Source organism: Oncorhynchus mykiss, chromosome 14 (genome assembly GCF_013265735.2).
Source record: "Oncorhynchus mykiss isolate Arlee chromosome 14, USDA_OmykA_1.1, whole genome shotgun sequence".
In the NCBI taxonomy this organism is placed as follows: Eukaryota; Metazoa; Chordata; class Actinopteri; order Salmoniformes; family Salmonidae; genus Oncorhynchus; species Oncorhynchus mykiss.
The window spans coordinates 41,315,250-41,342,476 of NC_048578.1; the positions used below are offsets into that span (position 1 = coordinate 41,315,250).

Below are 27,227 nucleotides of genomic sequence, written 5' to 3' on the forward strand. Positions count from 1 at the left end.
GACGCTCAGCAGAGTGGAACTACAGAATTACAATGACCTTAAATTCAACGGGTGGAACGTTCCCACAGAAATGTAGCAAATCCAACAAATTACAACATACAATTTTTTTTTTTTACAATCTACTAAATAAAAAAGACAGTTTTCTGCAACATATTTTCATGTTGTTTCGCTTGGAATGTTCCAGGCCGATTGAGGGAGGACAACAAGTAACGGGATCATCACAAAATCATCGTCTCTGAAGAAAGGAGACTGACTAGTCAGAGGTCAGAGGTGGTTGGTTGTCATGAGGAAGTAGGAACTGGAACACCGTGGTTGAGGTCAGAGGTGGTTGGTTGTCATGAGGAAGTAGGAACTGGAACACCGTGGTTGCTAAAGTAACTTTACTGGTTGTTGCACACATCATCTGCTTCTTTCATGACAGGAAAATGTCTGACCTAGGCGAGTAATACCAGTTTTAAAGACTTCTATTTATCAATGGCTTTCATCTTAGTTGTCATGGCAGTGATGAGACCATTGATAAAGAACATCTTGACGGCACCCTATTCCCTGTGTAGTGCACTACATTTGATGAGCGCCCTATGGGCCCTGGTCTAAAAGTCATGCACTACATTGGCAATAGGGTGACATTTGGGATATAGCCCTTATAACTAAACAGTTCCCTCCCTTCCCACAGAAACCCTGTAACAACGTCAAACGGATAATACCGATTGTTTTCTATTACAAATCAAAAGAATACACACGTTTACATTCAGAAAAACATTAGAAGGAACTAAGAAAATACTATTATTTTTTGGCAAAAACATAAAGACGTACAAATCCTTTGAACATTTTCAGAAAGTAGATCAAACCAAAAACAACTTCATAACAAATGGATTTGACACAAGGACACTGAACAGATAGTACGGTCAGTCACAAGGTCAGTCACAATGGATTCAGGAAACTCTATAAAAAAAGGAGAGGGGCGGGGCAGGGCAGGAAACATTGACCACGTTGTAGTTCTACAACCAAGACCAGTTCTAGAACCAAGGCCAGCTCTAGAACCAAGACCAGCTCTAGAACCAAGACTAGCTCTAGAACCAAGACTAGCTCTAGAACCAAGACTAGCTCTAGAACCAAGACTAGCTCTAGAACCAAGACTAGTTCTAGAACCAAGACTAGCTCTAGAACCAAGACTAGTTCTAGAACCAAGACTACTTCTAGAGTTGGTCCATTATTCAGTCAATACCGTAATAGATTCAGCATTATGAAATGACAATAAGAAAAGCCTGGTTCAGACAACATTGAAATGAGAAACCAGACGACCCAGAAAGCTGAAAACTCTTGATTTGAGAGACATACTGTATGACATGGGCTTTAAAAAAAACCTAAGGCACAATTGATTCATTATATTTCCAATGGCTTGATGTGACAGTGTGATTCATTCCACAATACAATCATAAATACAGTATGTTACAATGTGGTATTCTACACCTGAAAAATACAGTTTATATTCACTTCATGTCACAAAGTACAAAATATTATGTAAAAAAACATTTGAAAGTAACATGAGAAAAAATTGGATGACAAATTACTACATTTTTACCACCCTATTTAATTCATAGTGCACTATTTATGAGGCTCCAAAAGAAGTGCACTATTTGAGGCTCCAAAAGAAGTGCACTATTTATGAGGCTCCAAAAGAAGTGCACTATTTATGAGGCTCCAAAAGAAGTGCACTATTTGAGGCTCCAAAAGAAGTGCACTATTTATGAGGCTCCAAAAGAAGTGCACTATTTATGAGGCTCCAAAAGAAGTGCACTATTTATGAGGCTCCAAAAGAAGTGCACTATTTATGAGGCTCCAAAAGAAGTGCACTATTTGAGGCTCCAAAAGAAGTGCACTATTTATGAGGCTCCAAAAGAAGTGCACTATTTATGAGGCTCCAAAAGAAGTGCACTATTTATGAGGCTCCAAAAGAAGTGCACTATTTATGAGGCTCCAAAAGAAGTGCACTATTTATGAGGCTCCAAAAGAAGTGCACTATTTATGAGGCTCCAAAAGAAGTGCACTATTTATGAGGCTCCAAAAGAAGTGCACTATTTATGAGGCTCCAAAAGAAGTGCACTATTTATGAGGCTCCAAAAGAAGTGCACTATAAAGGGTAAATGGTGCCATTTGAAATCAATCAGTTAACCATCCATCCTGTTGTCATCTGGGGAAATATACTGCCCGTCTCTGGCTGCATCTCAATAGTCTGGAGTCGCTTCCTCGCCTCGTCTCCTTTCCTTCCTCTGCTCTGACAGATGAAGGAATGTAAAGGCTCAGTTGGTAGAGCATGGCACTTGTAACGACAGGATGGTGGGATCGATTCCCGCTGGGGCCACCCATAAAGAAAAATGTGTAACATGACTAAGTCGCTTAGGAAACAACCGTCAGCTAAATGGTATATATTGTTATTATTCTAGCAGGTGAAGGAGAGGAAGCCTGTAGACTATTGAGATACACCCTTCTGGATGTTAGAAATACGTTTTATGAGGGCGTAGTGACACGTAGTGAGTGATGCGTCCTCGGGACAGCGTAGTGATATGTCCTCAGGACATCTTTCCTATCTGGATCTTCTTCCAGGCCTCGGAGGCTGTGAATATACAGGAGTCTATGATGCCTGCTACCGTGAACGTCCCCCCGATGATAGCACAGATCTGGAGGGGAGAGGGGGGGGACAGGTCAGGGGTTAGGATGAATCAGGATGTAGACATGAGGCTAGGGTTGTAGTTGAGGATAGGGTTAGGGTTGTAGTTGAGGCTAGGGCTAGGGTTGTAGTTGAGGCTAGGGTTAGGGTTGTAGTTGAAGCTAGGGTTAGGGTTGTAGTTGAAGCTAGGGTTAGGGTTGTAGTTGAAGCTAGGGTTAGGGTTGTAGTTGAGGCTAGGGCTAGGGTTGTAGTTGAGGCTAGGGTTGTAGTTGAAGCTAGGGCTAGGGTTGTAGTTGAAGCTAGGGTTAGGGTTGTAGTTGAGGCTAGGATTGTAGTTGAAGCTAGGGTTAGGGTTGTGGTTGAAGCTAGGGTTAGGATTAGGGTTGAATCTAGGGTTGTAGTTGAGGCTAGGGTTAGGGTTGTGGTTGAAACTAGGGTTAGGGTTAGGGTTGAATCTAGGGTTGTAGTTGAGGCTAGGGTTAGGGTTGTGGTTGAGGCTAGGGTTAGGGTTGAATCTAGGGTTGTAGTTGAGGCTAGGGTTGTAGTTGAAGCTAGGGTTAGGGTTGTAGTTGAATCTATGGTTAGGGTTGTAGTTGAGGCTAGGGTTGTGGTTGAATCTAGGGTTAAGGTTGTAGTTGAGGGTTAGGGTTGTAGTTGAATCTAGGGTTAGGGTTGAATCTAGGGTTGTGGTTGAGGTTAGGGTTAGGGTTGTAGTTGAATCTAGGGTTAGGGTTGTTGTTGAGGCTAGGGTTAGGGTTGTAGTTGAATCTAGGGTTGTAGTTGAGGCTAGGGTAAGGGGTTAGGGTTAGGGTAACATACCGTAGTTATGAACCGGTAGAGGGGTTAGGGGTTAGGGTAACATACCGTAGTTATGAACCGGTAGAGGGGTTAGGGGTTAGCGGTTAGGGTAACATACCGTAGTTATGAACCGGTAGAGGGGTTAGGGGTTAGCGGTTAGGGTAACATACCGTAGTTATGAACCGGTATAGGGGTTAGGGGTTAGCGGTTAGGGTAACATACCGTAGTTATGAACCGGTAGAGGGGTTAGGGGTTAGCGGTTAGGGTAACATACCGTAGTTATGAACCGGGTTAGGGGTTAGGGGTTAGGGTAACATACCGTAGTTATGAACCGGTAGAGGGGTTAGGGGTTAGCGGTTAGGGTTAGGGTAACATACCGTAGTTATGAACCGGTAGAGGGGTTAGCGGTTAGGGTTAGGGTAACATACCGTAGTTATGAACCGGTAGAGAGGTTAGGGTAACTTACCGTAGTTATGAACCGGTAGAGGGGTTGTCTCTTCTCTGTGTACTTGACTGTGATTGGACTGAGGTCATAGCGGTACCAGATAGCTGGGATAATCCTTCCTGTGTGGCTATAGGCTACGTACTCCTGTAGGGGCGGGACAAAGAGACATAACATATTTTTATAATATGTCATGTTATTATTGGCTGTGTACTGCTGCAGGGGCGGGACAAAGAGACATGTCATATTATTGGCTGTGTACTGCTGCAGGGGCGGGACAAAGAGACATAACATTATAATATGTCATATTATTGGCTGTGTACTGCTGCAGGGGCGGGATAAAGAGACATAACATTATAATATGTCATATTATTGGCTGTGTACTGCTGCAGGGGTGGGACAACGAGACATAACATTATAATATGTCATATTATTGGCTGTGTACTGCTGCAGGGGCGGGACAAAGAGACATTATAATATGTCATATTATTGGCTGTGTACTGCCAATGTGGAGGCTATATACAGGGGGTGCCAGTACAGAGTCAATGTGGAGGCTATATACAGGGTATTACGGTAGAGTCAATGTGGAGGCTATATACAGGGTATTACGGTACAGAGTCAATGTGGAGGCTATATACAGGGTGTTACGGTACAGAGTCAATGTGGAGGCTATATACAGGGTGTTCACTGTACAGAGTCTATGTGGAGGCTATATACAGGGTATTACGGTACTGAGTCAATGTGAAGGCTATATACAGGGGGTACCAGTACAGAGTCAATGTGGAGGCTATATACAGGGGGTACCAGTACAGAGTCAATGTGGAGGCTATATACAGGGGGTACCGTTACAGAGTCAATGTGGAGGCTATATACAGGGGGTACCGTTACAGAGTCAATGTGGAGGCTATATACAGGGGGTACCGTTACAGAGTCAATGTGGAGGCTATATACAGGGGGTACAGAGTCAATGTGGAGGCTATATACAGGGGGTACCGGTACAGAGTCAATGTGGGGGCTATATACAGGGGGTACCGGTACAGAGTCAATGTGGAGGCTATATACAGGGGGTACCGGTACAGAGTCAATGTGGAGGCTATATACAGGGTGTTATGGTACAGAGTCAATGTGGAGACTATATACAGGGGGTACCGGTACAGAGTCAAAGTGGAGGCTATATACATATACAGGGGGTACCAGTACAGAGTCAATGTGGAGGCTATATATAGGGGGTACCAGTACTGACTCAAAGTGGAGGCTATTTACAGGGGGTACTGGTACAGAGTCAATGTGGAGGCTATATACAGGGGGTACCGGTACAGAGTCAATGTGGAGGCTATATATAGGGGGGTACCGGTACAGAGTCAGTGTGCAGGGGTACAGGTTAGTCGAGGTAATTGTACAGGTAGGTAGAGGTAAAGTGACTTTGTGTGGGGTCAATGTAATAGGCCAGTGGCCATTTGATTAACTGTTCAGCTCATATGGCTTGGGGGTAGAAGCTGTTAAGGAGCCTTTTGGTCCTAGACTTGGCGCTCCGGTACCGCTTGCTGTGCGGTAGCAGAGAAAGCAGTCTATGACTTGGGTGACTGGAGTATGACAATTTTTAGGGCCCTCTGACAGTGCCTGGTATAGAGGTCCCAGATGGCAGGAAGCTTGGCCCCAGTGATGTACTGGGCCATACGCACTACCCTCTGTAGTGACAAATGCCGAGCATTTGCCGGTCAGGATGCTCTCGATGGTGCAGCTGCTGAACCTTTTGAGGATCTGGGGACCAATGTGAAATCTTTTGTCTCCTGGGGTGGAAAAGGTGTTGTCGTGCCCTCTTCACAACTGTCTTAGTGTGTTTGGACCATGTTAGTTTTTTGGTGATGTGGACACCAAGGAACTTGAAGCTCTCAACCTGCTCCACTGCAGCCCCATCGATGAGAATGGGTGCGTGCTCAACCCTCCTTTTCCTGTAGTCCACAATCAGCTCCTTTGTCTTGCTCACATTGAGGAGAGGTTGTTTCCTGGAATCACACTGCCAGGCTGTCTCATCATTGGCGGTGATCAGGCCTACCCCAGTTGTGTCATCAGCAAACTTAATGATGGTGTTGGAGTCGTGTTTGGCCACACAGTCGTGGGTGAACAGGGAGTACAGGAGGGGACTAAGTACACACCCCTGAGAGGCCCCAGTGTTGAGGATCAGCGTGGCAGACGTGTCGTTGCCTACCCTTAGCACCTGGGGGCGACCCGTCAGGAAGTCCAGGATCCAGTTGCAGAGGGAGGTGTTTAGTCCCAGGGTCCATAGCTTAAATCGATGAGCTTTGTGGGCACCATGGTGTTGAGCTGGAGTCAATGAACAGTATTCTCACATACCGAGCCAGTCAAAAGTTTGAACTAATTCAAGGGTTTTTCTTCATTTTTATTATGCCTCTCCTGGCACAAAAATCCAAGCAAGCTCGGCTTTGTTTTGATGGTTTATGACCATCCATCTTCCTCTTGATCACATTCCAGAGGTTTTCAATGGGGTTCAGGTCTGGAGAGATTGGGCTGGCCATGACTGGGTCTTGATCTGGTGGTTCTCCATCCACACCTTGACTGACCTGGCTGTGTCGCATGGAGCATTGTCCTGCTGGAAAAACAATCCTCAGAGTTGGGGAACATTGTCAGAGCAGAAGGAAGCAAGTTTTCTTCCAGGACAACCTTGTACGTGGCTTGATTCATGCGTCCTTCACAAAGACATATCTGCCCGATTCCAGCCGTGCTGAAGCACCCCCAGATCATCGCTGATCCTCCTCCAAACTTCACAGCGAGAAACTGTGGCTTGTAGGCCTCTCGAAGTCTGGCACCCACTCTGAAATTTGGTGCAGGTGAATGGGGGCTGACCCAGGACCTATTCCCTCACCTGAGCCAATCACAGCTCTCCTGATGGGAGGCCTTACCTCTTCCTGTCCAGGACTATAAACTAAATGTGTGAACACCACTCCTTGTATAACGACAAAGGACTACCGCCCGCGGGGATCTTGAGATACTGGACTTCTGACTGCTTTGCTCTGGACCTTGTTGACTACAGTATACTGGCAGGGGTAGGGTTATAGTCCATACCTTGTTGACTACAGTATACTGGCAAGGGTAGGGTTCTAGCCCATACCTCGTTGACTACAGTATTCTGGTAGGGTTCTAGTCCATACCTTGTTGACTACAGTATACTGGCAGGGGTAGGGTTATAGTCCATACCTTGTTGACTACAGTATACTGGCAGGGATAGGGTTCTAGTCCATACCTTGTTGACTACAGTATACTGGCAGGGGTAGGGTTCTAGTCCATACCTCGTTGACTACAGTATACTGGCAGGGGTAGGGTTCTAGTCCATACCTTGTTGACTACAGTATTCTGGCAGGGGTAGGGATCTAGTCCATACCTCGTTGACTACAGTATTCTGTCAGGGTTCTAGTCCATACCTCGTTGACTACAGTATTCTGGTAGGGTTCTAGTCCATACCTTGTTTACTACAGTATTGTGGTAGAGTTCTAGTCCATACCTTGTTGACTACAGTATACTGGCAGGGGTAGGGTTCTAGTCCATACCTCGTTGACTACAGTATTCTGGTAGGGTTCTAGTCCATACCTCGTTGACTACAGTATTATGGTAGGGTTCTAGTCCATACCTCGTTGACTACAGTATTCTGGTAGGGTTCTAGTCCATACCTCGTTGGCTACTGTGTACTGGTAGGGTTCTAGTCCATACCTTGTTGGCTACAGTATTCTGGTAGGGTTCTAGTCCATACCTTGTTGGCTAATGTGTACTGGTAGGGTTCTAGTCCATACCTCGTTGGCTACTGTGTACTGGTAGGTTTCTAGTCCATACCTTGTTGACTACAGTATTCTGGTAGGGTTCTAGTCCATGCCTTGTTGACTACAGTATTCTGGTAGGGTTCTAGTCCATACCTTGTTGACTACAGTATTCTGGTAGGGTTCTAGTCCATACCTCGTTGACTACAGTATTCTGGTAGGGTTCTAGTCCATACCTTGTTGACTACAGTATTCTGGTAGGGTTCTAGTCCATACCTCGTTGACTACAGTATTCTGGTAGGGTTCTAGTCCATACCTCGTTGACTACAGTATTCTGGTAGGGTTCTAGTCCATACCTCGTTGACTACAGTATTCTGGTAGGGTTCTAGTCCATACCTTGTTGGCTACAGTATTCTGGTAGGGTTCTAGTCAATACCTTGTTGACTACAGTATTCTGGTAGGGTTCTAGTCCATGCCTTGTTGACTACAGTATTCTGGTAGGGTTCTAGTCCATACCTTGTTGACTACAGTATTCTGGTAGGGTTCTAGTCCATACCTCGTTGACTACAGTATTCTGGTAGGGTTCTAGTCCATACCTCGTTGGCTACTGTGTACTGGTAGGGTTCTAGTCCATACCTCGTTGGCTACTGTGTACTGGTAGGGTTCTAGTCCATACCTTGTTTACTACAGTATTGTGGTAGGGTTCTAGTCCATACCTTGTTGACTACAGTATACTGGCAGGGGTAGGGTTCTAGTCCATACCTCGTTGACTACAGTATTCTGGTAGGGTTCTAGTCCATACCTCGTTGACTACAGTATTCTGGTAGGGTTCTAGTCCATACCTCGTTGACTACAGTATTCTGGTAGGGTTCTAGTCCATACCTCGTTGGCTACTGTGTACTGGTAGGGTTATAGTCCATACCTTGTTGGCTACAGTATTCTGGTAGGGTTCTAGTCCATACCTTGTTGGCTAATGTGTACTGGTAGGGTTCTAGTCCATACCTCGTTGGCTACTGTGTACTGGTAGGTTTCTAGTCCATACCTTGTTGACTACAGTATTCTGGTAGGGTTCTAGTCCATGCCTTGTTGACTACAGTATTCTGGTAGGGTTCTAGTCCATACCTTGTTGACTACAGTATTCTGGTAGGGTTCTAGTCCATACCTCGTTGACTACAGTATTCTGGTAGGGTTCTAGTCCATACCTTGTTGACTACAGTATTCTGGTAGGGTTCTAGTCCATACCTCGTTGACTACAGTATTCTGGTAGGGTTCTAGTCCATACCTCGTTGACTACAGTATTCTGGTAGGGTTCTAGTCCATACCTCGTTGACTACAGTATTCTGGTAGGGTTCTAGTCCATACCTTGTTGGCTACAGTATTCTGGTAGGGTTCTAGTCAATACCTTGTTGACTACAGTATTCTGGTAGGGTTCTAGTCCATGCCTTGTTGACTACAGTATTCTGGTAGGGTTCTAGTCCATACCTCGTTGACTACAGTATTCTGGTAGGGTTCTAGTCCATACCTCGTTGGCTACTGTGTACTGGTAGGGTTCTAGTCCATACCTCGTTGGCTACTGTGTACTGGTAGGGTTCTAGTCCATACCTCGTTGGCTACTGTGTACTGGTAGGGTTCTAGTCCATACCTTGTTGGCTACTGTGTACTGGTAGGAGAACCTCTGTTTTCCACTCAGGTCTTCATAGACTGTTGGGACAATCTTTAGGATGTAGTCATGAGATGCCAGAGCTGCAAGGGAACACAAGTTAACTTTTATAACAGGAATAAAATAGTATAGTTATTTTTAATGAGAGACTGCTAGAATAGGCGTTGTTCTAGTAACCATAGTAACCCTTTTGGATTCCCATGAGAGGAACGTTTCCATGTCTTAGTCCTTCTGCTCTGTAGGGGTCTCTCTCACACCTCTCATACACAGGCAACAGACAGAGAGATAAACAGATCTCTACGTACGGTTGGAGACCAGCCTGTCAGCTCCTCCCAACGCATTAAAGGCTCCTTGGACATTCTGCACCTGTAGCGAGACAGAGACGAGACAGACAGGAGACGAGACAGACAGAGACGAGACGAGACAGACAGACAGAGACGAGACAGACAGACAGAGACGAGACAGACAGAGACGAGACAGACAGACAGACAGGAGACGAGACAGACAGACAGACAGAGACGAGACAGACAGACAGACAGGAGACGAGACAGACAGACAGACAGGAGACGAGACAGACAGATACGAGACAGACAGACAGGAGCCAAGACAGACAGAACCAAGACAGACAGACAGACAGGAGCCGAGACAGACAGACAGACAGGAGCCGAGACAGACAGACAGACAGGAGCCGAGACAGACAGACAGACAAACGCCGAGACAGACAGACAGACAAACGCCGAGACAGACATACAGACAGGAGCCGAGACAGACATACAGACAGGAGCCGAGACAGACAGACAGAGACGAGACAGACAGGAGATGAGACGAGACAGAGACGAGACAGACAGGAGACGAGACAGACAGAGACGAGACAGACAGACAGAGACGAGACAGACAGACAGAGACGAGACGAGACAGACAGACAGAGACGAGACAGACAGAGACGAGACAGACAGAGACGAGACAGACAGAGACGAGACGAGACAGACAGACAGACAGGAGACGAGACAGACAGAGACGAGACAGACAGACAGGAGCCGAGACAGACAGACAGGAGCCGAGACAGACAGACAGGAGCCGAGACAGACAGACAGACAGGAGCCGAGACAGACAGACAGACAGGAGCCGAGACAGACAGGAGCCGAGACAGACAGACAGACAGGAGCCGAGACAGACAGACAGACAGGAGCCGAGACAGACAGACAGACAGGAGCCGAGACAGACAGACAGACAGATAGGAGCCGAGACAGACAGACAGACAGATAGGAGCCGAGGCAGACAGACAGACAGATAGGAGCCGAGACAGACAGACAGGTGCCGAGACAGACAGACAGGAGCCGAGACAGACCCAAGACAGACCCAAGACAGACCCAAGACAGACCCAAGACAGACAGGAGCCGAGACAGACCCAAGACAGACACAGACAGAGAGGTATTTAGGAGGATCTTACATATTATCTTACTCTCCATTGTGTGTGTGCCCATGTGCACAACGTGTCAGTACGCAGGATGATGTTGGATAAGATAGAGAGGGTGTCTATAGAAGTGTCCTGACCTGTAGTTTCAGATAGAGAGGGTGTCTATAGAAGTGTCCTGACCTGTAGTTTCAGATAGAGAGGGTGTCTATAGACGTGTCCTGACCTGTAGTTTCAGATAGAGAGGGTGTCTATAGAAGTGTCCTGACCTGTAGTTTCAGATAGAGAGGGTGTCTATAGAAGTGTCCTGACCTGTAGTTTCTCCCCGAAAGCCAGTTTGTGTATGACGTGTGTCATGTCAGGGCTCTGGGGCTGGGCTGTGGCGCTATGGGTCGACACGTGGAAGTTACCTGGTACCTAGAGAGAGGCCACACAGATATTACCATACAGAGACAATATCACCATACAGAGACAATATCACCATACAGAGACAATATCACCACACAGAGACAATATCACCACACAGAGACAATATCACCACACAGAGACAATATCACCACACAGAGACAATATCACCACACAGAGACAATATCACCACACAGAGACAATATCACCATACAGAGACAATATCCCCACACAGAGACAATATCACCATACAGAGACAATATCACCATACAGAGACAATATCACCACACAGAGACAATATCACCACACGGAGACAATATCACCATACAGAGACAATATGGTTGTCTGTGTAGTGGGGGTCAGAGGTCCGTGTAGTGGGGGTCAGGGGTCCGTGTAGTGGGGGTCAGGGGTCCGTGTAGTGGGGGTCAGAGGTCCGTGTAGTGGGGGTCAGAGGTCCGTGTAGTGGGGGTCAGGGGTCCGTGTAGTGGGGGTCAGGGGTCCGTGTAGTGGGGGTCAGGGGTCCGTGTAGTGGGGGTCAGGGGTCCGTGTAGTGGGGGTCAGGGGTCCGTGTAGTGGGGGTCAGGGGTCCGTGTAGTGGGGGTCAGGGGTCCGTGTAGTGGGGGTCAGGGGTCCGTGTAGTGGGGGTCAGGGGTCCGTGTAGTGGGGGTCAGGGGTCCGTGTAGTGGGGGTCAGAGGTCCGTGTAGTGGGGGTCAGAGGTCCGTGTAGTGGGGGTCAGGGGTCCGTGTAGTGGGGGTCAAAGGTCTGTGTAGTGGGGGTCAGAGGTCTGTGTAGTGGGGGTCAGAGGTCTGTGTAGTGGGGGTCAGGGGTCCGTGTAGTGGGGATCAAAGGTCTGTGTAGTGAGGGTCAGAGGTCTGTGTAGTGGGGGTCAGAGGTCTGTGTAGTGGGGGTCAGAGGTCTGTGTAGTGAGGGTCAGGGGTCCGTAAAGTGGGGGTCAGAGGTCCGTGTAGTGGGGGTCAGGGGTCCGTGTAGTGGGGGTCAAAGGTCTGTGTAGTGAGGGTCAGAGGTCTGTGTAGTGGGGGTCAGAGGTCTGTGTAGTGGGGGTCAGAGGTCTGTGTAGTGGGGGTCAGGGGTCTGTGTAGTGGGGGTGAGAGGTCTGTGTAGTGAGGGTCAGAGGTCTGTGTAGTGAGGGTCAGAGGTCTGTGTAGTGGGGGTCAGAGGTCTGTGTAGTGGGGGTCAGAGGTCTGTGTAGTGGGGGTCAGAGGTCTGTGTAGTGGGGGTCAGGGGTCTGTGTAGTGGGGGTCAGGGGTCTGTGTAGTGGGGGTCAGGGGTCTGTGTAGTGGGGGTCAGGGGTCTGTGTAGTGGGGGTCAGAGGTCTGTGTAGTGGGGGTCAGAGGTCTGTGTAGTGGGGGTCAGAGGTCTGTGTAGTGGGGGTCAGAGGTCTGTGTAGTGGGGGTCAGAGGTCTGTGTAGTGGGGGTCAGAGGTCTGTGTAGTGGGGGTCAGGGGTCTGTGTAGTGTAGTGGGGCTCAGAGGTCTGTGTAGTGGGGGTCAGAGGTCTGTGTAGTGGGGGTTAGAGGTCTGTGTAGTGGGGGTCAGAGGTCTGTGTAGTGGGGGTCAGAGGTCTGTGTACTGGGGGTCAGAGGTCTGTGTACTGGGGGTCAGAGGTCTGTGTACTGGGGGTCAGAGGTCTGTGTAGTGGGGGTCAGAGGTTACTTTGTTAATAGTGAACTCTCCCTCGAAGCGACAGCCATGTCCGTGGTTGAGAGGAACCTTCATGGAGTTGTCTATGTGCCCCACCTCATGACGACCCATCTCATCCTGGATATCAAGACCCACCACTGGGGGGGGAGAGAGGACAACGGTGGTCAGATCATTTCTGTTGGGTACCGGCCTAGTCACAGTACAGTACATAGCAACAATACATCTCTTTCTCCTTCTCAGTCCTGCTAGGTCTGATCTCTCCTGGCACATAGGCAGACAGGACCCTATTTAAGGACACCCTCTATCAGGTGAAGGACCCACACACACAGAGACAGAGAGAGAGAAGCAACAGGCCTAACCCCCACTTTTACACCCCACCAGGCCCCATCCTGCGACCTACGAGGTATGTATCAGATGCTCAACATGCTCTGCTCATACCTACTGTGATGGTCTGGGCCTAAACCAAACAAAAACAACACTAGACACTATGGAACACAAAGCTTTTACTATCTCATCCTGAAATATACAAGGTCAGAGGTCATCTGCCTTTGGCCTAAAGAGCAGGAACCCAGACTTACAGAAATACAGAAATGGTCATCCTACAAGAAACAAGGAGATGGACCCACTGGTTGTCCTCTAGGTTACAGAGAGCTGGTAGTCCCATCCACCACACTACCAGGTGTGAAACAGGGAAGAGACTCAGGTGGTATAAAGGAGACAGACCCACTGGTTGTCCTCTAGGTTACAGAGAGATGGTATTCCCATCCACCACACTACCAGGTGGGTGGTATAGAGGAGATGGACCCACTGGTTGTCCTCTAGGTTACAGAGAGATGGTAGTCCCATCCACCACACTACCAGGTGGGTGGTATAGAGGAGATGGACCCACTGGTTGCCCTCTAGGTTACAGAGAGATGGTAGTCCCATCCACCACACTACCAGGTGGGTGGTATAGAGGAGATGGACCCACTGGTTGCCCTCTAGGTTACAGAGAGCTGGTAGTCCCATCCACCACACTACCAGGTGGGTGGTATAAAGGTGATGGACCCACTGGTTGTCCTCTAGGTTACAGAGAGCTGGTAGTCCCATCCACCACACTACCAGGTGGGTGGTATAGAGGAGATGGACCCACTGGTTGCCCTCTAGGTTACAGAGAGCTGGTAGTCCCATCCACCACACTACCAGGTGGGTGGTATAGAGGAGATGGACCCACTGGTTGTCCTCTAGGTTACAGAGAGCTGGTAGTCCCATCCACCACACTACCAGGTGTGAAACAGGGAAGAGACTCAGGAGATATGCTAATTTGGTGTAGAGCAGACCTAACTCACTCTATTAAATTAGTCAAAACAGGAATATTTTATATCAGTCTAGAAATTAATAACAAAATAATAACTGAGAAAAATTCTTCACACAGTTGAAGTCAGAAGTTTACGTCCACTTAGGTTGGAGTCATTAAAACTTGTTTTTCAACCACTCCACACATTTCTTGTTGACAAACTAGTTTTGGCAAGTCGGTTAGGACATCTACTTTGTGCATGACACAAGTCATTTTTCCAACAATATAGAATTTAGACAGATTATTCCACTTATAATTCACTGTATCACAATTCCAGTGGGTCAGAAAGTTTACATACACTAAGTTGACTGTGCCTTTAAACAGCTTGGAAAATTCCACAAAATGATGTCATGGCTTTTGAAGCTTCTGATAGGTTAATTGACATAATTTGAGTCAATTGGAGGTGTACCTGTGGATGTATTTCAAACGGTATTTTAAACTTAGTTCCTCTTTGCTTGACATCATGGGAAAATTAAAAGAAATCAACCAAGATCTCAGAAAAAAAAATTGTAGACCTCCACAAGTCTGGTTCATCCTTGGGAGGAATTTCCAAATGCCTGAAGGTACCACGTTCATCTGTACAAACAATAGTACACAAGTATAAACACCATGGGACCACGCAGCCGTCACGATGTTGGAACATTGCTGCTATAACAGCCCCCAATCTTCTGGGAAGGTTTTCCCCTAGATGTTGGAACATTGCTGCTATAACAGCCCCCAATCTTCTGGGAAGGTTTTCCCCTAGATGTTGGAACATTGCTGCTATAACAGCCCCCAATCTTCTGGGAAGGTTTTCCCCTAGATGTTGGAACATTGCTGCTATAACAGCCCCCAATCTTCTGGGAAGGTTTTCCACTAGATGTTGGAACATTGCTGTGGGGACTTGCTTCCATTCAGCCACGAGTATTAAGGAGGTTGGACGATTCGGCCTGGCTCGCAGTCGGCGTTCCAATTCATCCCAAAGGTGTTTGATGGTGTTGAGGTCAAGGCTCTGCAGGTCAGTCAAGTTCTTCCACACCAATCTCGACAAACCATCTTTGTATGGACCTCGCTTTGTGCACGGGGGCATTGTCATGCTGAAACAGGATAGGGCCTTCCCCAAACTGATGCCACAAAGTAGGAAAAACAGAATCGTCTAGAATGTCATTGTGTGCTGTAGCATTAAGATTTCCCTTCACTGGAACTAAGGGGCCTGAACCATGAAAAACAGCCCCAGACCATTATTCCTCCTCCACCAAACTTTACAGTTGGCACTATGCATTGGGGCAGGTAATGTTCTCCTGGCGTCCTCCAAACCCAGATTCGTCCATCCGACTGCCAGATGGTGAAGCGTGATTCATCACTCCAGCCAACGCATGGTGATCTTAGACTTGTGCGATGAAAACCCATTTCATGCTCCCGACAAACAGTTATTGTGCTGACGATGCTTCCAGAGGCAGTTTGCTGCCCAGGAAAGATGATTTTTACGTGCAATGTGCTTCAGCGCTCGGCTGTCCTGCTCTGTGAGCTTGTGTGGCCTACCACTTTATGGCTGAGACGTTGTAGCTCCTAGATGTTTCCACTTCACAATAGCAGGTCAGAAATTTGACAAACTGACTTGTTGGAAAGGTGGCATCCTATGACAGTGCCACATTGAATGTCACTGACTTCTTCAGTAAGGCCATTCTACTGTCAATGTTTGTCTATGGAGATTGCATGGCTGTGTGCTCGATTTTATACACCTGTCACCGGGTGTGGCTGAAATATCTTAATCCACTCATTTGAAGGGTTGTCCACATACTTTTGTCTATATAGTCTATTTCCGAGAGATTACGCAAACCCACAAAGAATTCTAAAACCAATCCAATCTTGATAAACTCCCACATCTATTAGGCCCCCAAAAAAATCCCTTTTATACTTTAACTATTTGCACATCGTTACAACACTATATGTATATAGTCATAATATGACATTAGAAATGTCTCTATTCCTTTGAAGCTTTTGTGAGTGTAATGTTTACTGTTCATTTATATTGTTTATTTCACTTTTGTTTATCTCCTTCACTTGCTTTGGCAATATTAATGTATGTTTCCCATGTCAATAAAGCCCTTAAATAAAATTGAGTGAGAGGGAGACAGAGCGAGAGACAGAGAGGGAGAAAGAACGAGAGACAGAGAAAGAACGAGAGACAGAGAAAGAACGAGAGACAGAGAGGGAGAAAGAACGAGAGACAGAGAGGGAGAAAGAACGAGAGACAGAGAGGGAGAAAGAACGAGAGACAGAGGGAGAAAGAACGAGAGACAGAGAGGGAGAAAGAACGAGAGACAGAGAGGGAGAAAGAACGAGAGACAGAGAGGGAGAAAGAACGAGAGACAGAGAGTGAGAAAGAACGAGAGACAGAGAGTGAGAAAGAACGAGAGACAGAGTGAGAAAGAACGAGAGACAGAGAGGGAGAAAGAACGAGAGACGGAGAGGGAGAAAGAACGAGAGACAGAGAGGGAGAAAGAACGAGAGACAGAGAAAGAACGAGAGACAGAGAGGGAGAAAGAACGAGAGACAGAGAGGGAGAAAGAACGAGAGACAGAGAGAGAGAGATGTCTATCCACATGCAGAGCCACCTTCCACTTCTGGTAATTGAGATGACAAGTTTAGACTCATCAGCTCCAACAACGTACCGGTCAAAGGCAGGGTGGGTATAGATAGATAGATATAGATAGTGGGTATAGATAGATAGATAGATATAGATAGTGGGTATAGATAGATAGATATAGATAGTGGGTATAGATAGATAGACATAGATAGTGGGTATAGATAGATAGATATAGATAGTGGGTATAGATAGATAGATAGTGGGTATAGATAGATAGATAGTGGGTATAGATAGATAGATATAGATAGTGGGTATAGATAGATATAGATAGATATAGATAGTGGGTATAGATAGATAGATATAGATAGTGGGTATAGATAGATAGATATAGATAGTGGGTATAGATAGATAGATATAGATAGTGGGTATAGATGTTGGTAAGCTAGAAGCCTGGATAAAAGATAACCCTCTCCATTTCAGATATATAAATACACATTTAAAAGAAGGCTAGAGAGAATGATCTGAATCCTTCATATCTCCTTTTAGATGTAGATGTTGGTCAGGGCTGGAGGACAACAAGTCAGCCTTTTCAATACACATTTAAGTAAGTAGAGAATGACGTAATTTAGAGAGAGACACATGGCCAGAAGCCTGGAGGAGAACAGTCATTTAATTCTACTTCAGTCTTAATATTACACAACGTTACAAAACGGAGCGGAGGGGATACATATTGAATACACATTTATAGAAGGAAGACAGTGTCATGCCATGGTTCTCTTTTTTTAGACTCTAAACAATTCCTTTCGTATATTCATCATGTGTTATTGCATCAAGTCAAAAGATCAAGGCTTTGCTTGTTAAAGTGTCTGTAAAAGGTCATTCCAGGGAGGGAGGAGGGACCCTGGAAGAGCCGTGAAACTGAAGAAATATGTCATAGTGAGTAAACAGATAGACATTATCTCTCTCTCTCTCTCCGAGTGGGTTGAAACTGACATGTTTCATCATGGAACTGAAATTAATAAAATAACTAAATGTTACTCTGTGAGTCACGACTCAAGATGAAGAACATATTACGTCATGGAGAAATGTGAGAGGAGAAACACACTGTTCATTTAATACAGTGAGGTAGTATTGACGTCTCCGTACTGGCCGCGTCTCCGTACTGGCCGCGTCTCCGTACTGGCCGCGTGATGGCCACGTCTCCGTACTGGCCATGTGATGGCCACGTCTCCGTACTGGCCATGTGATGGCCACGTCTCCGTACTGGCCGCGTCTCCGTACTGGCCGCGTCTCCGTACTGCCCGCGTCTCCGTACTGCCCGCGTCTCCGTACTGGCCGCGTCTCCGTACTGGCCGCGTCTCCGTACTGGCCGCGTCTCCGTACTGGCCGCGTCTCCGTACTGCCCGCGTCTCCGTACTGGCCGCGTCTCCGTACTGGCCGCGTCTCCGTACTGGCCGCGTCTCCGTACTGGCCGCGTCTCCGTACTGGCGGCCTGATGGCCGCGTCTCCGTACTGGCCGCGTCTCCGTACTGGCCGCGTCTCCGTACTGGCCGCGTCTCCGTACTGGCTGCGTGATGGCCGCGTCTCCGTACTGGCTGCGTGATGGCCGCGTCTCCGTACTGGCCACGTCTCCGTACTGGCGGCGTGATGGCCGCGTCTCCATACTCCCCGTGTCTCCATACTGGCCGCGTGATGAGACAGTCTCCTGGTCATTGTCCCTCCGGACAGTCTCCTGGTCTCCTGGTCATTGTCCCTCCAGAGACAGTCTCCTGGTCATTGTCCCTCCAGAGACAGTCTCCTGGTCTCCTGGTCATTGTCCCTCCAGAGACAGTCTCCTGGTCGTTGTCCCTCCAGAGACCGTCTCCTAGTCATGTCTGATTTCCCATCAAAAGCTTTGGTCCATATCAATGTTCTCTGTTGTTTTGAGATTGGGGGGGGAGCAGTAGCCATGGTTGGTATTGTCGTGAGGTTTACGGTAAACTAAGATTTTCTTAGACAGCAGCACTAGACGATTATAATTAGAAACACACTTTCTAATAATGGGATAGAGCCATCTAATACCAGTGGTTAATTAGAAGATATTTCCATGAGCGATATACTAAAAATGGGAGCCAGACACAGAACGAATTGGCTAAAACCTTGTAGATGTGTTAGTTAGAACGACGGGGGCAGTGCAGAGCAACGTGATAGAAAATCAATGGTATGTTAGTTAGAAGCTAAGATACTAGTGTATGATTTTTTTTAAATGGACAAAATAAAAGTGTTTTTCTTTTAAAAACGAGGACGTTTCTAATTGACCACAAACTTTTGAACGGTAGTGTATATATGCGGACACCTTTATATAGCCTGATGCCAGCGCTGGTGTAGACCTAAATCACATCCGAGAGAAATAGGCCAAGCATGATCGCTACCTGAAGCAAGAGAAAACATTTAATGTAGCGAAAGATTATAGTGTCCCCTGGAAAAACACTGATCAACACTTTGGTTCCTACCCTGTCACAATAAGGCCTCCATAGAGATTATATTGATATTCTAACTCCTAATTTTATGAACGCCTCCCTGGCTTTTTCATTCGTTGTCATGTCAAACAACACTGTATTCAAAAGTGCTCACTAGTACATTCTAACTATAGAATCATTCTATTTCCAAGATTCCGAAATTTCATCCAAGTTAGTATTTTTTTGTTCGTTGTGCGTGACCTCAGGGTGGCAACACATTCATGGGGATTTCTCCATGCTGGTGGTTTTATACTATTCAAATCAAACTTCCACCAGACGTTGATCTCATTTCAGATCCTTCCCACACCTCCACGTAAGGCTGCACAACATGGGCAGAAATTAGAGGCCTGATTTGGAACAAAATGTTGCAATTTGACTAGGAATTTAGATGAAAACACATGGGTGGTCCCACGCCCCATTTACCTGCTGCCCCGCCAGGGTCATACAACAGGTCCTATATACAGTTAGTACATTCAGACAGTAATACAGTACATAACAGTGGATATGTACGTATTAATAATGACCTCCTATATAAAGTTAGTACTTTCAGACAGTAATACAGTACATAACAGTGGATATGTACGTATTAATAATGACCTCCTATATAAAGTTAGTACTTTCAGACAGTAATACAGTACATAACAGTGGATATGTACGTATTAATAATGACCTCCTATATAAAGTTAGTACATTCAGACAGTAATACAGTACATAACAGTGGATATGAATGAATGCATAATATACTCACAATCACAGTGTAAGTTTGGCAAACTGATGTTCAAACTCACATCAATCTTCCCACCACTGTTCTTATCAGGGTCATCCACATACAGCTCGTTAACACTGGGGGGAGAGAGAGAGAGAGAGAGAGCGAGAGAGCGAGAGAGAGAAAGAGAGCGAGAGAGAGAAAGAGAGCGAGAGAGACAGAGAGAGAGAGAGAGAGAGACAGAGAGACAGAGAGAGACAGAGAGACAGAGAGAGAGAGACAGAGAGAGAGAGACAGAGAGAGAGAGACAGAGAGAGAGAGAGACAGAGCGAGCGAGAGAGACAGAGACAGAGAGACACAAAGGGACAGACAGGGAGAAAGAGAGACAAAGGGACAGACAGAGAGAAAGAGAGACAAAGGGACAGAGAGAGAGAAAGAGACAGAGAGGGACAGACAGAGGGACAGACAGGTTAGATACACATGTGGATAATTTAAACAAGCATTCAAGTTATAGAACAAGGAGCATCTTTCAAGGAACCCACAAAGTGGGAGAGATGAACCATCTTCATTCGAGTACAGATAGAGATCCCTTTCAATGTTCTGATTCACCCCCAGCTGTCACAATGTACCCACAATGTTCTGATTCACCCCCAGCTCTCACAATGTACCCACAATGTTCTGATTCACTCCCAGCTGTCACAATGTACCCACAATGTTCTGATTCACCCCCAGCTGTCACAATGTACCCACAATGTTCTGATTCACCCCCAGCTGTCACAATGTACCCACAATGTTCTGATTCACCCCCAGCTGTCACAATGTACCCACAATGTTCCGATTCACCCCCAGCTGTCACAATGTACCCACAATGTTCCGATTCACCCCCAGCTGTCACAATGTACCCACAATGTCCTGATTCACCCCCAGCTGTCACAATGTACCCACAATGTCCTGATTCACCCCCAGCTGCCACAATGTTCTGATTCACCCCCAGCTGTCACAATGTACCCACAATGTTCTGATTCACCCCCAGCTGTCACAATGTACCCACAATGTTCTGATTCACCCCCAGCTGTCACAATGTTCCCACAATGTTCATCTTCCTGCTAATTAAGATAAAAGTACATTGGTGCATCTTTGTCATCTAATTTCCTTTCTCTCCTCCCCCTGCCCTCCACCTCCCCCACAGCCCAGCACAGGAGAAGCTGTACACCCCTTCCTCCCCCAATCTCAAGCTGCCTCATGCACACAGCATAATATCCCATCAGAGAGATGTCTCCATGTTAGTTACGGGCACCAGACGCGTCACAAAGCATCAGAATGAACACAAGACATCCTCATTCTTGATCAACACTCGTTATGTTTCTGTCTTTGTTACGTCTTTAAAAGAAAAGGAAATAATTAGATTTTGGGCATTTTTTACATTTCACGCGTGAAGCCCAGAGGGAGTGGATAGATGGTCCCGAACCAACACAGATTAGTCGAGCATTGTAAGGATAGATGGTCCCGAACCAACACAGATTAGTCGAGCATTGTAAGGATAGATGGTCCCGAACCAACACAGATTAGTCGAGCATTGTAAGGACAGATGGTCCCGAACCAACACAGATTAGCCTAGCATTGTAAGGATAGATGGTCCCGAACCAACACAGATTAGTCTAGCATTGTAAGGGTCTATGGTCCCGAACCAACACAGATTAGCCTAGCATTGTAAGGGTCTATGGTCCCGAACCAACACAGATTAGCCTAGCATTGTAAGGATAGATGGTCCCGAACCAACACAGATTAGTCTAGCATTGTAAGGACAGATGGTCCCGAACCAACACAGATTAGTCGAGCATTGTAAGGATAGATGGTCCCGAACCAACACAGATTAGTCGAGCATTGTAAGGATAGATGGTCCCGAACCAACACAGATTAGTCTAGCATTGTAAGGACAGATGGTCCCGAACCAACACAGATTAGTCGAGCATTGTAAGGACAGATGGTCCCGAACCAACACAGATTAGTCTAGCATTGTAAGGATAGATGGTCCCGAACCAACACAGATTAGTCTAGCATTGTAAGGACAGATGGTCCCGAACCAACACAGATTAGTCGAGCATTGTAAGGATAGATGGTCCCGAACCAACACAGATTAGTCGAGCATTGTAAGGATAGATGGTCCCGAACCAACACAGATTAGTCTAGCATTGTAAGGATAGATGGTCCCAAACCAACACAGATTAGTCTAGCATTGTAAGGATAGATGGTCCCGAACCAACACAGATTAGTCTAGCATTGTAAGGACAGATGGTCCCGAACCAACACAGATTAGTCGAGCATTGTAAGGACAGATGGTCCCGAACCAACACAGATTAGTCTAGCATTGTAAGGATAGATGGTCCCGAACCAACACAGATTAGTCTAGCATTGTAAGGATAGATGGTCCCGAACCAACACAGATTAGTCTAGCATTGTAAGGATAGATGGTCCCGAACCAACACAGATTAGCCTAGCATTGTAAGGACAGATGGTCCCGAACCAACACAGATTAGTCTAGCATTGTAAGGACAGATGATGTCCCTAATCAACATTGTAAAGGGTAAAACTCTTATGTCTATAATGTATTTTTGTTGTGTGTATGGACCCCAGGAAGATCAGCTGTTAACTAGATGTCGTCATGGCACCAGCTGACGGCGATCCAAATACAGATATAGGAGGGGAGATGAAGTCCCCAGCTAATTGATTTGGAGTCAGATATGTTGGCGTCAACGTAATAGTAAAAGGGTTAGGAAAACCAAGTACAACTTCACCATGGACTTCACTAACTTTAAGCACCAGCTGTCAGAGCAGCTCACAGATCACTGCACCTGTACACAGCCCATCTGTAAATAGCCCATCTACCTCATCCCCATATTGTATGTATTTATCTTGCTCCTTTGCACCCCAGTTTCTCTACTTGCACATTCGTCTTCTGGACATCTATCACTCCAGTGTTTAAATGCTAAATTGTAATTACTTCGCCACTTCGGCCTATTTATTGCCTTTTTACCTTCTTACTTTGTTTATTCCATGTGTTGTCTGTGTCACACTGCTTTGCTTTATCTTGACCAGGTCGCAGTTGTTGAGAACAAGTTCTCATTTACTGGTCTACCTGGTTAAATAAAGGTGATCTGGTCTACCTGGTTAAATAAAGGTGATCTGGTCTACCCGGTTAAATAAAGGTGATCTGGTCTACCCGGTTAAATAAAGGTGATCTGGTCTACCTGGTTAAATAAAGGTGATCTGGTCCACCCGGTTAAATAAAGGTGATCTGGTCCACCCGGTTAAATAAAGGTGATCTGGTCCACCCGGTTAAATAAAGGTGATCTGGTCCACCCGGTTAAATAAAGGTGATCTGGTCCACCCGGTTAAATAAAGGTGATCTGGTCCACCCGGTTAAATAAAGGTGATCTGGTCCACCCGGTTAAATAAAGGTGATCTGGTCCACCCGGTTAAATAAAGGTGATCTGGTCTACCCGGTTAAATAAAGGTGATCTGGTCAAACCGGTTAAATAAAGGTGATCTGGTCTACCTGGTTAAATAAAGGTGAAATAAAACTATTTTTATTTTTATGAACAGAGTTGAGTGGAGACGAGTGTGTGGCCGGTATCTCAGACGACACGGAGTGAAGGTAACCTGACCCTAGACCTGTGGTTAAGACAGGAGATATGGTGCTGTACTGTACTTACAGTTGATTGGCTATGAATGACGCCTGTTCATACGTCTGGATGTGGGGGGTATTTCTGTGTGTTTTAGGGAAAACCCCAGATGAAGACCAAGAGCCAGAACAATATAATGTTTAATTAACTTCCACTGAATGTCTCTCAGTTTTAAACCAGGAAATAATGTGCTCATCGGGTACTTTTAGTATTTAATGTGTCAGTGGAGGTAGAGGAGGTGTGTGTACGTACTTACATTTCAGTGGCTATGAATCCCTTCAGCTCAGAGAGGAACAGGAACAACATGAAGACACAGCAGATAATGGACACTGTGGAGGGGAGAGGAGGGAGGAGAGAAGGGGAAGGAGGAGATGGAGGAGAGGAGAGGAGAGGAGAGGAGAGGAGAGGAGAGGAGAGGAGAGGAGAGGAGAGGAGAGGAGAGGAGAGGAGAGGAGAGGAGAGGAGAGGAGAGGAGAGGAGAGGAGAGGAGAGGAGAGGAGAGGAGAGGAGGGAGGGATATCCACAGTTAGATTTGTTTATTGAGCGATACACTGCTATTAAACCAAATAAAGGATTTTGGGCTGAGACCCACCCCACTATGGGCTGCAGTCCATCAGCCTAAAACTTCTAGAACCTTCTAAAACTTCCGTAATCTACTAGAGAATAACCCTCCAATGAGCAGTAGTTTCTAGCCTTGGCCCAGTCCATTACTAATGAGCAGTAGTTTCTAGCCTTGGCCCAGTCCATTACTAATGAGCAGTAGTTTCTAGCCTTGGCCAAGTCCATTACATATTTATAGCTACGTTAGGTAAAAACCTGCAGTCAACCTGTGCAACATGTTAGGAGATAAAGGAGATCACGTTCTTTCTCTCACCGGCCACATTATTTGACACTATGAGGCTCACCGTAGTTCCCCAGAACAGTTGAGTCAGTCAGGAGTTCTGTATCTACTGGTGAGTCTCTGTTGTACGGCACACATGAGGTGATGACGTTACACTTGAATGTAATTCACTACTGAATGTAATTCACTACTGAATGTAATTCACTACTAAATGTAATTCACTACTAAATGTAATTCACTACTGAATGTAATTCACTACTAAATGTAATTCACTACTGAATGTAATTCACTACTAAATGTAATTCACTACTAAATGTAATTCACTACTGAATGTAATTCACTACTAAATGTAATTCACTACTAAATGTAATTCACTACTAAGTGTTTTCTATCAGATATCTGTAGCTGCCATTTTGTCCCTGTGCTTCCGTTCTTCCCCCCTCTGCTCTGAGTACACATGCTGCTCTTCCTATAAACCTATGCATCAGCTCTAATATGGTAATGAGTGTTTTGAATTAATCATCGCCTTAGAAATCGCTGTGACCATGTTTTCCACTCAGTTTCATCCTGTTGTTCAACTTCTCTATTCAAATTGTTCATCACAGTGAGGTGAGTTTTAAAAGAATGATACTGTTTTAAATGTATTTGCAATGTCAGAGTGGTAGGAGAGACAATAGAGCGCTGAGTAGCAGCCCAGCGGACCGGCAGGTAGCCCAGCCCAGCGGACCAGGGTCTGTAGAAGGGGGGAGAGGAGGGTCTGTAGAGGGGGGGAGAGGAGGGTCTGTAGAGGGGGGGAGAGGAGGGTCTGTAGAGGGGGGAGAGGAGGGTCTGTAGAGGGGGGAGAGGAGGGTCTGTAGAGGGGGGGAGAGGAGGGTCTGTAGAGGGGGGGAGAGGAGGGTCTGTAGAGGGGGGGAGAGGAGGGTCTGTAGAGGGGGGGAGAGGAGGGTCTGTAGAGGGGGGGAGAGGAGGGTCTGTAGAGGGGGGGAGAGGAGGGTCTGTAGAGGGGGGGAGAGGAGGGTCTGTAGAGGGGGGGAGAGGAGGGTCTGTAGAGGGGGGAGAGGAGGGTCTGTAGAGGGGGAGAGGAGGGGCTATAGGGAGGAGGGCAGGGCTATAGGGAGTTCACTGTGTTCTACCAGAGGAAAACAATGTAGCATAGCCATTCCTTATCGATATGAAAGAAATGGCTACTTACTGTAAGTACTAGAAATACTATGGTATCAATATGGTATCCTACCATCTGGTATAATACATGGAATCTGTGCCATATTTCTTTACACTAATTAAATAGCTTTTAGTCTTCACAAAGAGACAAGGGGTGCCCATCTGAGTACGTTCTGTAGGGGTCAGTGGTCAAAATAGAGTTGGAAAAGACTAGAGAGCGAGAGAGAGACTCACTCAGCCTCAATGACATCATAAGAATGTGACCTACCTCCGGTGATGTCAGAGGGCAGGAGATCTTTGTGGGCTATACTCAGCCTTGTCTCAGGATGGTAAGTTGGTGGTTGAAGATATCCCTCTAGTGGTGTGGGGGCTGTGCTTTGGCAAAGTGGGTGGGGTTATATCCTGCCTGTTTGGCCCTGTCCGGGGGTGTCATCGGACAGGGCCACAGTGTCTCATGACCCCTCCTGTCTCAGCCTCCAGTATTTATGCTGCAGTAGTTTACGTGTCGGGGGGCTAGGGTCAGTTTGTTATATCTGGAGTACTTCTCCTGTCTTATCCGGTGTCCTGTGTGAATTTAAGTATGCTCTGTCTAATTTTCTCTCTCCCTGTCCCCTCTCGGAGGACCTGAGCCCTAGGACAATGCCTCAGGACTACTTGGCATGATGACTCCTTGCTGTCCCCAGTCCACCTGGCCGTACTGCTGCTCCAGTTTCAACTGTTCTGCCTGCGGCTATGGAACCCTGACCTGTTCACCAGACGTGCTACCTGTCCCAGACCTGCTGTTTTCAACTCTCTAGAGACAGCAGGAGCGGTAGAGATACTCAATGATCAGCTATGAAAAGCCAAATGACATTTACTCCTGAGGTGCTGACCTGTTGCACCCTCGACAACTACTGTGATTATTATTATTTGACCCTGCTGGTCATCTATGAACTTCTGAACATATTGGCCATGTTCTGTTATAATCTCCACCCGACACAGCCAGAAGAGAACTGGCCACCCCTCATAACCTGGTTCCTCTAGGTTTATAATCTCCACCCCTCATAGCCTGGTTCCTCTCTAGGTTTCTTCCTAGGTTCTGACCTTTCTAGGGAGTTTTTCCTAGCCACCTGCATTGCTTGCTGTTTGAGGTTTTAGGCTGGGTTTCTGTACAGCACTTTGAGACATCGGCTGATATAAGAAGGGCTGTATAAATACATTTGAATGTCAACCGTGTTTACATTCTCCCTTGATGTCATCAGGGATGGGCCAATGATGAATCAACGCTGGTAATGATTAGGAAACTGAAACAAAACAAACACATAGCTGATCTCCTAGTAATCCCTGTGTATAATCACTGTCAGGCGCCTGACACGGTGACAGCCTGGTGACGAAACAGGAAAACAACATGACAGAACAAAGAAACAAAAGATTCCACTGGATACCAGAGGACTGACTGACAGTTCTAGAATGCCTGAGGGCTGAGGGGGCGGGGCACAGGAAATCATTAACATTCTCTTACACACGGTTGTGTTTCCCCTGAGTAATGACAGGTATCATGGTATCATGGTGGTGTCATGTGTTTAATAAGGAAGTTCAGGGGCACGTGCCCACTCAGATGTGTCCTGTTCCAACG

General features: G+C 46.6%; 1 protein-coding gene across 1 annotated transcript in view; it reads right to left on the bottom strand.

The window, feature by feature from the left end:
* Positions 1 to 2,413: 2,413 nt before the first annotated feature.
* The window catches only part of LOC110487959 (endoplasmic reticulum-Golgi intermediate compartment protein 1), a 41,213-nt gene continuing 16,399 nt past the window's right edge, over positions 2,414 to 27,227 (bottom strand). The window contains exons 3-10 of the mRNA XM_036943561.1: positions 23,867 to 23,939; positions 19,970 to 20,064; positions 12,831 to 12,955; positions 11,065 to 11,169; positions 9,644 to 9,704; positions 9,321 to 9,421; positions 3,933 to 4,055; positions 2,414 to 2,678 (exon numbers count right to left, since the gene is read on the bottom strand). Of these exons, the coding sequence (XP_036799456.1) occupies positions 2,571 to 2,678; positions 3,933 to 4,055; positions 9,321 to 9,421; positions 9,644 to 9,704; positions 11,065 to 11,169; positions 12,831 to 12,955; positions 19,970 to 20,064; positions 23,867 to 23,939 (791 nt within the window). The 3' untranslated portion in view covers positions 2,414 to 2,570. The remainder of the gene's footprint in view (positions 2,679 to 3,932; positions 4,056 to 9,320; positions 9,422 to 9,643; positions 9,705 to 11,064; positions 11,170 to 12,830; positions 12,956 to 19,969; positions 20,065 to 23,866; positions 23,940 to 27,227) is intronic.